The sequence below is a fragment of the Oncorhynchus clarkii genome, chromosome 13 (assembly GCF_045791955.1).
Source record: "Oncorhynchus clarkii lewisi isolate Uvic-CL-2024 chromosome 13, UVic_Ocla_1.0, whole genome shotgun sequence".
Lineage (NCBI taxonomy): Eukaryota > Metazoa > Chordata > Actinopteri > Salmoniformes > Salmonidae > Oncorhynchus > Oncorhynchus clarkii.
In genome coordinates, this window is record NC_092159.1 from 15,145,991 (window position 1) to 15,157,619 (window position 11,629).

The following is an 11,629-nucleotide window of genomic DNA, read 5'->3' on the forward strand; positions in this document are numbered from 1 at the left end:
TCTTGCAGCAACTACATGAAGGTCATGTTGGAATTGTCAAAATGAAGCTGCTCGCAAGGAGCCACTTCTGGTGGCCAGGTCTGGACCAACAGATAGAAAATATGGCAAAGAACTGTAGTGGATGTTTGGAAACCCTTCACATGACTGCTCCTGTCCCAGTCCACCCATGGGAATGGCCCGCAGAGCCATGGCAGAGAATTCATGTGGACTACGCTGGTCCCTTTGAAAAGCACATGTTTCTGGTTATAGTTGATGCCCATTCCAAATGGCCAGAGGTGTTTTGCACTGACTCCTCCACCTCAGCTCAGACGATAGAGTGTCTCAGAACAACGTTTGCACGCTTCGGTTTGCCACTGCAGCTGGTAAGTGACAACGCGCAAGCTTTTGTAAGTGACGAGTTTACAAGATTCATGTCAGTAAATGGAATCAAACACTCAACCTCAGCTCCGTACCACCCTGCCACCAATGGGCTGGCAGAACGCTTTGTGCAAACCCTAAAGCAAGGACTCCGTGCAGCAAAACGAGGCGAAGGGACTTTGCAAACAAAACTGGCCAAGTTCCTGGCCTCCTACCGAAACACCCCACATGCCACGACAAATGAAAGCCCAGCCGCACTGATGTTCGGGAGGCCTCTCCGCACACAGCTAGACATCATGAAGCCAAACAGGCGTAATGAAGTGCTGAACAAACAAGCCAAGATGCTCTCCGGTGGCCGGGAGCGCCATCTCCAAACAGGACAGGAAGTGATGGTGCGAGACTACAGAAGAGGAGGGAAATGGACAAGAGGGACCGTACACACACAAACGGGACCCAGAACTTACCAGGTTCAAGTGAGCCCAGACATAATGTGGCGGCGTCACATTAACCAAATGCATTCCAGGGAAAACAGCACAACAATCGAGAGAGAACAGGCGCAGAGAGCTCCTGAGAGTGACACACAGGGAACTGTAGAGGACGGTGGGGCAGTAGAGAGACCCCAGGCTGAAAGAAGGGAACGTGTTGATGAAGGTGCTGCTATAGCAGACGCTATAATGGAACAAGCACACACTGAGGATGTTCAGGAGCCTCCAGACAATCTGAGGCGCTACCCAGAACGAAGGCACCGTCCACCAGACAGACTAGACTTATAAACAAACAAACAAAAACGAACTGTTCAAGTTCAATTTAAAAGATGCAAAATAACTACAACAAGTTCTGTGAAATGTTTCAGTTGTGGTTTGGTAAAAGTAACTCTGATTGTATAAGAGAAGGAATGTTATGTTCTGTTAATTACTGATGTCCCCTTAAAGGATGGAGCACCCTTGGTCATGCGCAGTATTGTTCTATGTTATTCTGGTACTAACTAGTTTGAGTAAATGTGAAGCTCCAGTTCAATTGCTTGTATTCCGAGTCTTTCTTATTACATAAATAAGTACTAAGTGTTAAGACGCTACATTTCCCATGCTCCCTGACTGTCTAGCTTTCGTTCCGATGACGGTTATGAATCTGGGAAGAGTGAAGAGACTGTAGATGTAGGGCCATTATCATTTCCAAGGCTCAACTTTAAGATTTGTCCACTTGCCTGGTGCAAGTTTTAAAAAATCGGACAACCAGAATATATAGATTTCAGTAAAAAAATCACAATATCAAACAATTACTCCGATCAGAATTGGATCAGACAGCAGGGTATTTGCTATAGTCTATTTCAATAAATGTTATATTTACAAAAAGCAAGAGGACAATGTAGACAGCTAAGAGTCAGAATCAGAATCTTTTTTTAAATCTTTATTGAATATCGGATGATCTGGGCCAATAGTCAAAGTATTTTTTTATAGCGGACAACTCCGGTGTTTTATTGTTATAGAATCCCAAATGTTCTATTTCCTCTCCATTTTATATGAATATGACTTGGCCTAGTACACCATTCTTTCAGCTAAATGCATGCTAGGTTTCTCCTGCCGCGCAATTTCATGATCAAACATTGAATTAATCTAACGGAGTTCTAGGCTATCTCAGAAAGTTTGAAGTTGTTTTTGAATAACCCAAACACGTGGAAGGAAGGTAATAATGAGAGAGATATAAGATACAATAGAAAGATATAAAAATCTAATGAGAATTTCGAACAAACCTTGACAGTTGACCAACTCATTATAAGACAGAAATGATGCATGCATTCTAGGAATGCGAACCCGAACGACCAAAAGCCTAATCCTACTAACTGAAATATCATAAAAGCACGGACAAATTACAGTTATGAAGAGTATTTTCCAAACGATTCTAATGAAGTGTTTAATGTCCTAAAGTTGCAGCTTTCAAATGGGAATAATTATGAAAGTCGGAGTCTATGCTATTTTCATTCTTAGATTTATTTTGAATTACATATATTTTAGGCCACAAGAACAGAAATTGAGCAATTCCAAGATGGACAAATATAATGAGTCAAAAGAAAACTTAGGCTTCCGCTGAGGAAAGCTTATGAAAGAAATGATGCATAGTTGGCCTAGACCTATTTCCATGTTATCCTAGCAATGTGAAACCTAACTACAACACATACTGGCATATAGTAAGTAGCCTAGATGTGAATCAGTGTATAGTTATCCAGTTATGAGGAGAGCAGAGTTGCTCTGCAGTCCATGATGATTTACAACCCATCACAAGACCCACAGCCAGCGATCCTTGACTGTGTCACTGCTCCATCTGCACACTTCCGCACACACAGGGTCATACAGCAGTAATCATACAGGAGTAATCATACAGCATTAATCATACAACAATAATCATACAGCAGTATTCATACAGCAGTAATCATACAGCAGTAATCATACAGCAGTAATCATACAGGAGTAATCATACAGGAGTAATCATACAGCAGTAATCATACAGGAGTAATCATACAGCAGTAATCATACAGGAGTAATCATACAGGAGTAATCAAAGAGGAGTAATAAAGGCCTAGTGCACTAATTTAATCACTAATTTATTAATAAAGTGATTTATTAGGGGGTGCTGCTGCACCCTCAGCACCCCTAATTCCCACGGATATGTGTACTTCACTCATTTTCACTCACCCTTTTGGCCTGTGATAAAGACCTTTTTTTGGGGGGACAAGTGACTTCAGTAAACAAGTAAAAAATCTGTCCTACTTGTCCAAAGGCTAAAAAGGTTCATGTCAAGCCCTGATTCCTACAGTTTCAATATTTAAGTAATTTCAATGCATATTAAAATATTCTATATTATACAAAAAAAACATCCCACGGGCTGTGTGTATGACACCCCTGCATTAGAGCGGTCTTACCTATCCAAAGATTGAGTAATTCTTCAAATCAAGCTTTTTATTGATTTTCATTCCTATTTTGATTACAATTTTATAATCTACAAATCAGTGGTGCAAGTAAGTGGGAAATTATTTTGTGTTGAACTGCTGTGTGATAAAATCAAATCTTGCTTCCATAAAGTAGGTAATGTGATGACTGCAAGGTACTATATGATCTGCCACCACAACGTTCCCCTAGCTACAGTATCATCCCAAATATACAATATACATTTACTGTGCATTCCATTAGTTAATAAGGAATATAATAATTTAGCTAACTGAATAATTATATGTGAGGAGTAAGATTTCACTCAAGTCCCCTATGCCATCTAAGCAAAAGTATTTTCACTCAATCCAGGGCACAAATATGACCTATGACCTCACACTAAACACAAACTCCCCATTCTAGCAATTATATTTCTATGGCTCTTGTGGCCTCTAGCCAGCCTAACTGATCTAGGATCAGAGCTTGCCCTTTTTCTTCTTGGTCCTGGTCTTCCTCTTAGTCTTGGAGTCGATGATGAGCTGAGACTGGTGCTTCAGTATCGCCCTGGTGATAATGTCACCCTCATCATCCCCGCTCTCCTCCTCTTCTGAAAGAGAGGGAAAAGGGATCGCGAGATAAAGTGTGTCTGTGTATCTGTGGGTGTGTATGCAATTATGCGTCTGATCCCATCTCACCATCATATGGGTCCTGTCTCTGAGCCTCAGGCAGCTTGATGCGGGTGTTGCAATGGGGCAGCTTCCCCTCGATGCTGGCATGGAACTGACAGACACAAAACCACAGACACAGAGAGACAGTTGTTCTCATCATAATAAGATGTCAAAGGGAACATGTTAGTCAAGAAGATCTGTTTATTCAGCCATAGGAGTTGGCTATAAAGCACAAAGATCTGGGACCAGGGCTTATGCCTTAAAAATGTAAAGGCATACAACTTGAGACCAGTCAAAGCCAACGTCATTAGAGAATCCCAGACAGACATTGCTACATCACAAGAGCTAATGGTGTACCACTACCCGCACCCTCTGACTCCTGAACAACCCGTACCCTCTGACTCCTGAACAACCCGTACCCTCTGACTCCTGAACAATCCGTACCCTCTGACTCCTGAACAAACCGTACCCTCTGACTCCTGAACAACCCGCACCCTCTGACTCCTGAACAACCCACACCCTCTGACTCCTGAACAACCCGTACCCTCTGACTCCTGAACACAGTGTTCTCAAACACACACCAGGGGGTGACTTCAAGGTGGCCGGCTGGCTGTGACTCGTTAATAATCAAGATCAAAACACCTAATGGCCGTATTTCCATCCAGGAACAGATAAGCTATTCAAGCACCAGTGCACAGATTAAAGAACATGGTCTGTATGTAGCATCTAGTCTGCCTGGCGTGGCTGGCAAAAACCTTGGAGTACAGTAGTGAATGGACGGAAAATAAGAAGATGGTTTCAGGTCACAAAGCTTTACCCTGGCAGGACCTATTTGAGTAGATGCTCCATGTACTGTCTGAAACACCCGTCTGTCGCTACAATACCACATTCACTGTTGGGAGCAGCAACCACTGAAAAAATAATGAGTTTACACATGTGTACTGTCAAATTGCCCTGGTCTAAGGGGCTTTTCCATTCATTCAATTTCTATGGCAACAACAGTCAATGTTTAACGAACAAGGAAGAGTCCTATCTCTGATCCTCTCCTCCATCATGGCAGCCATGTCCTTCCCAGGGCCTCCCGGGTGGCGCAGTGGTTAAGGGCGCTGTACTGCAGCGCCAGCTGTGCCATCAGAGTCCCTGGGTTCGCGCCCAGGCTCTGTCGTAACTGGCCGCGACCGGGAGGTCCGTGGGGCGACGCACAATTGGCCTAGCGTCGTCCGGGTTAGGGAGGGCTTGGTCGGTAGGGAAATCCTTGTCTCATCGCGCACCAGCGACTCCTGTGGCGGGCCGGACGCAGTGCGCGCTAACCAAGGTTGCCAGGTGCACGGTGTAGCCTCCGACACATTGGTGCGGCTGGCTTCCGGGTTGGATGCGCGCTGTGTTAAGAAGCAGTGCGGCTTGGTTGGGTTGTGTATTGGAGGACGCATGACTTTCAACCTTTGTCTCTCCCGAGCCCGTACGGGAGTTGTAGCGATGAGACAAGATAGTAGCTACTACAACAATTGGATACCACGAAATTGGGGAGAAAAAAGGGGGTAAAAAAATAAATAAAAATAAAAATAAAAAGCCAATTTCTATGGCAACAACAGTCAATGTTTAACGAATAAGGACCCCCACCTCTCCTCCTCACCTCCTCTTCCTCCATCTCCTTCATGACGGCGGCCAGGTCCTTACCCTGGAGCTCCTCCTGCAATAACAGCAGCTTCTGCTCTGACTGGGACAGCAGTTCCACCACGTACTCCTCTGAGCCGGGGGGCAGCTGGGGCTCCAGTCGCTCACCCTGGAGGAGGGGAGGTGTTTGAGGACACAATTGTGTGTGTTGTTTCTGAGCACTTTCACATTTATTTACGAGGTTTCAACTTAATCTAAAGAATCTGACAGGTCTCAGGTACATTATATTGTTAATGGGGTCTTCTCTGTACCAGCTTGATGTGCTGCAGTTTGTCAGATAGGTGTTCCACCCCGGCCCGGACCGTGTTCAGGGTACGGGTCAGCCAGTCCAGACGCTCCTTGGCGGCGTCGCGGCTCCCCTGCTCTGCCTGCAGGTGGCTCTTACAGTCCTCCAGCATCTGCTGACCACTGTAGAAGACAGTAAGAAATATCCATCAGAATGACTTTACAGACACACTCAACTCAACACTAGGAGAGGAACCTTTCAGACCAACTTCTGTACCACAAGTTGCTTGATTGGTCTTCTCCCACAAGTTCTCCCACAATTTACAATCTTCAAGGATCTGTTCTGAGGGTCACTGTTTTAATAAATAATACCTTCCATTGAAGGTGTCAGCATCCGCTTACAACTTCTCTGGTCTGCTACGTTTGCTGTGTAATCCCTAACCCTTGACCTCTAACCCCTGCCCACTGACCTGGAGAGCTTAGTCTCCCCGGAGTACTTGATGTCCTGGAAGTGTTCCTGCAGACGGTCCCTGTCCTCCTTCAGCTGTAGCAGGGTTCTCTGGTTCTCCTTCTTCAGATCCTCCAGGTGCTGCTGGGTGTCTCCCTGGGAGATGAACCTCTCCACCACCTCCTGCATAGGGACACGGATCAACACACACACACACACACACACACACACACACACACACACACACACACACACACACACACACACAGATATAGATTAATACACACACACACACACACATACAGATATAGATTAATACACACACACACAAATATAGATTAATACACACACACACACACATACAGATATAGATTAATACACACACACACAGATATAGATTAATACACACACACACAAATATAGATTAATACACACACACATACAGATATAGATTAATACACACACACACAGATATAGATTAATACACACACACACAAATATAGATTAATACACACACACATACAGATATATATTAATACACACACACACACAGATATAGATTAATACACACACACACAAATATAGATTAATACACACACACATACAGATATAGATTAATACACACACACATACAGATATAGATTAATACACACACACACACAGATATAGATTAATACACACACAAATATAGATTAATACACACACACATACACATACAGATATAGATTAATACACACACACACAAATATAGATTAATACACACACACATACAGATATAGATTAATACACACACACACAGATATAGATTAATACACACACACATACAGATATAGATTAATACACACACACACAGATATAGATTAATACACACACACATACAGATATAGATTAATACACACACACACAAATATAGATTAATACACACACACATACAGATATAGATTAATACACACACACACACAAATAGCTGAAAAACACACAACACTTGCATACACACACATGGATACAGTAGGTGCATAGACAAACTAACACACATGTACCACGCACACACTTGCATACAAAGACACACAAAATGAAAGAATCATATAAAATGACCTCCTCTCCGTACCCGTGTGTCAGTGACCCCCGTGGCCTCCTTGATGCGTCTGAAGGCCTCTTCGAAGGTGGAGATGGCCCTCTCCTCCTCCCCTAGCCCGGTGGCACTGCGCTGGGCGTCGCTACTCAGCTCGTCAGGCTGCATGGCTGCCCGCTGGGCCTGGAGGGAAGGGGGCAGACGTCAGGACATTTACTCTGTAGACTAAGTGATATGTAAGAAGTGTAGATATATAGCTAAATAGAATGGACACAGCACCTCATGTTATATTCCTTGATATGGGTACACCCAGTGCCGCGTCTCTATGCATAACACAACATTTATTTAGATTTGTTTTAGTTAGTTACAATAGTAGAACACACAAGGTGCAATTTTGATATGTGGTTGTGTATCAGCAGTTTTTCTCTTGTTATGTCAGTCACTGACAGTCACTCAATTATCCATGTCAGCTAACATGTTAAGATTGTTAGGTAAGTTTCTATCTAAACATTGTAGTATTCCTGGCTGAATTACTGACCGGGCACGCAAGGCACCTGCCCAGGGGCCAAAATTAGTAGAATCACATAAGTTTTAAAACGGCTAAATATTCTCTCTGCCCCATGGAAAAACATGTAGAATTGCAGGTCATTAACTTGACAATTTTCCAAGAGGGTAATGTTTTGCCCGCTAGGTGGGGGAAGCCCCCAACCAAATCTCACATAGGGCCCCCGAAATGCTAGAAACGGCCCTGGGTACACCCAATATGGCAGCCGGTCCAGCCATCATGGAACGTTGACTTGAATAGGAAAATCCCTTCTTGTCATTGTTATTCTATGGATGTAAGTGTAAAGTGGTGGGGACCAACCCTTCTCTCCACTCTCTCAGCCTGAGCCTTACGGTCCTCTGCCTCTTTCTTGTAACGGGTGAGGATACACTCTCTGTCCTTCCTCTCCCTATACATCTGTTCTTCTTGACGCTGCAGCTCTGCCTGAGAGAGAGAGAGAGAAAGAGAGAGACCGAGAGAGTCAATGAACTACTGTCTATCGTACAAACAGCAAAGAAAAGCATTCAACTCACAACAAATAGCCGTAAACTCAGACAGCTGGACTTTACACGATGGACACATCAATGACTGTACGGTGATGCATGAGGGGGAGAGGTACGGGACAGTCCTCAGTTACAATAATAATACCCATGCTGGTCACCTTGGCAGTGTCTTTGGAGAGGAGTGTGTATGTGTGCTGGTCACCTTGGCAGTGTCTTTGGAGAGGAGTGTGTATGTGTGCTGGTCACCTTGGCAGTGTCTTTGGAGAGGAGTGTGTATGTGTGCTGGTCACCTTGGCAGTGTCTTTGGAGAGGAGTGTGTATGTGTGCTGGTCACCTTGGCAGTGTCTTTAGAGAGGAGTGTGTATGTGTGCTGGTCACCTTGGCATTGTCTTTGGAGAGGAGTGTGTATGTGTGCTGGTCACCTTGGCAGTGTCTTTAGAGAGGAGTGTGTATGTGTGCTGGTCACCTTGGCAGTGTCTTTAGAGAGGAGTGTGTATGTGTGCTGGTCACCTTGGCAGTGTCTTTAGAGAGGAGTGTGTATGTGTGCTGGTCACCTTGGCAGTGTCTTTAGAGAGGAGTGTGTATGTGTGCTGGTCACCTTGGCAGTGTCTTTAGAGAGGAGTGTGTATGTGTGCTGGTCACCTTGGCAGTGTCTTTAGAGAGGAGTGTGTATGTGTGCTGGTCACCTTGGCAGTGTCTTTAGAGAGGAGTGTGTATGTGTGCTGGTCACCTTGGCAGTGTCTTTGGAGAGGAGTGTGTATGTGTGCTGGTCACCTTGGCAGTGTCTTTGGAGAGGAGTGTGTATGTGTGCTGGTCACCTTGGCAGTGTCTTTGGAGAGGAGTGCGTCACTGTTCAGGACCTGCAGGTCCTTCAGCTCCTGTCTCTGTCTCAGGATCTCAGCCTCTAGTTTATCCAGCTGGGACTGGAAGGTCAGGCTTTCCTCCTAATTATAATATATGCCAATTAGCACACGCCTTTCTCCAAAGCTACTTACGTCAGTGAGTGCATACGTTTCCGTATGGGTAGCCCCAGCGGGAATTGAACCCACGACTTAGCCAGTTCCACACAGGACAAAAATGTGAAATTAGAGTAGGTCGTGGAAAAGGATTCAACTACCTAAAGAGCACATTGGAGAGGGTGTGTAGGCATGGCTTGGTTGCATAAAGTTAAATGTGGGGCGAGCTGGTGAAACAGCACAAAGAGATCTGGAACCAGGCTAGGACTAACCTGTAGGTGGGCCTTTAGTTTCAGATAGCCTCTCATGATGTGTTCAGCCTCCTGGCACTTCAGCTGGGCTTTCTCCAGACGATTCTCCAGCACCCGCAAGTTCTGGAAGACGACACACACACACACACACTTATAGACGGTTGATTGATCCTGAGCTGGGCACGCTAAGTGTTTGAAAAGTTTCTGATTGTAGATAAGACTGGCTAGAATCAGAGGGGTGAGGCAGCGTGGAAGGAAAGAGCGTAACCTTTTGGGGATGCTCCTCAGCCGCCTCTCCTTCACTCTGTGGACCAAGGGCAACACATCAGTCACCTCCACTATATTTACTATTTTGTGTGTGTGTGTGTGTGTCTGTCAGTCAGTCTGTCAGTTAACCAATCAGTCAGTCAGTCGGTCCTGCACTACATAGAGAATAGGGTTCCATTCCAGTCGCATCCTCTGCTGCACTGTTTGTCTCTATATAGTACCTTGGTCTCCTCGTTGCGTCTCTCCGTGTCTCTCTCTGGTCCCCTGTTCTCTAGCTTCATACTCTGGTACAGTGTCTGTAGGTCCTCCAGGCGACGACGGTACGTCTGGGTGGTGTGCTTTAGAGCGTTCAGCTTCTTCATCTTGTCACACACCTTCTGGTCCAGCACCTTGAGAGCAGCCTGCTCACCAGGATGTAAAGTAGATCATCTTGATTATCCCCAATGGGCAATTTGCATTACAGATGATAGTCAATAATACATAAAAATACACATACATCAAACTAACACAGCTATGTGTTTGCGATGTCCCCACCTTTCCTGACATGTTTCTGAAGGCAGCTTTCTCCATGCCTCGGCTTTGGAAGGCCTCCTTTATCACCTGCTCGTCCCCCTGGAAGAGAGAAAGAAAACGGTCTGTAACAGGGAAGGACTACCTCAACTTTTCCAATAATAAAGGCTCCTTTTCATTTTCAGTTCCAAAATGTTTTGTTACGATGTGCACTATTGAATATGACCATGCACTCCAACATTCTAACAGGGAAAAACAACCTGGGAAGTACAAGCTGGGCATTGAAACCAAAACATTTTTTGATAGAATAACCGGTTTTACTTACAGCAAGAGCGTTAGCCAACTTCTTGTGTAGTCTCTTGTTCTCCTGCCTCAGCTGAAGGATAGAATTCCTGTTTTTCTTGATGCTTGACTGAGACATTTCATAGTATGCACTTCTGTCGCCCTCTGTTGGGCGAATTCACAAATTCGTTATTTCAGCATCCTCTGACTGACTTTTGGCCTTCTCTTAGCCTTATTCAAATAAACAGGGAACTTAACTAGCTGTTACATAAAAAGTTGAATGCCATTTATATTTTTGTGTCCCAAACTGTTCTCCATTACTCATGGGGTGTTAATGGCTAGAAAGGTAGGCTAAATATCTCAACAGGCATTTTACTATTTCTAGCTAAGCCCATTTTGCTGGCAACATAGCCTACACATCACCTGACCTTGCAAAATGATTGCAACAAAGTAGCTAGTAGTTAACGTTCTATCTTTCATCATAGCTTCATGTGGCCATACATTTCTCAGCGAGAGTAAATTAACCTGTAAGTAACCTCACAGATGGAGGTAACGTTGGCGAAGAATCTTTAGTATAATGTTAGCAAGATAGCGCTAATGCAAAGTCTGAATTTGCTATTCAACATGGCGTTTACACACACAACTAGGCCTAGCTAGTTAACAAGCATAAGTTACCGGTCCTAGCTAGCCTGCTGCAAGTCTTAACCTACCAAGAAGTTGAATTTTCCTCTGCAGTTCTGTTATTTGGTCATGAAGGGGCGGCTTAATGGCCTCGGCGCTGAACGGCATTGTCAGTGTGCACTAATCACAAACTAATAGTCGACTTTAGAAGTAGCTAGCTAGCATTAGATGCAAACTGACGCACTTTTAGGTAGTTTTGTCCTTGTATGAGCGGAATTCGCGTGAAAACACCGTCGTTCGGATGGCCTCTCGTTGCCTAGCAACATGTAC

General features: G+C 44.5%; 2 protein-coding genes across 2 annotated transcripts in view; one reads left to right on the forward strand and one right to left on the reverse strand.

Moving 5' to 3' along the window:
- LOC139424506 (myb/SANT-like DNA-binding domain-containing protein 4) overlaps positions 1-11,629 on the forward strand; it is a 1,073,247-nt gene that overhangs the window by 161,412 nt on the left and 900,206 nt on the right. The window lies entirely within an intron of this gene.
- On the reverse strand, positions 2,454-11,467 carry LOC139424461 (outer dynein arm docking complex subunit 3). The gene is made up of 14 exons (XM_071176329.1): positions 11,389-11,467; positions 10,722-10,843; positions 10,421-10,498; positions 10,108-10,287; positions 9,888-9,923; positions 9,641-9,742; positions 9,231-9,356; positions 8,231-8,353; positions 7,402-7,548; positions 6,316-6,476; positions 5,872-6,028; positions 5,580-5,729; positions 3,974-4,058; positions 2,454-3,885 (listed from the first exon to the last, which is right to left on the reverse strand). Exons 1-14 carry the CDS (start codon positions 11,465-11,467, stop codon positions 3,755-3,757), a joined length of 1,677 nt encoding a protein of 558 aa, XP_071032430.1. The 3' UTR covers positions 2,454-3,754.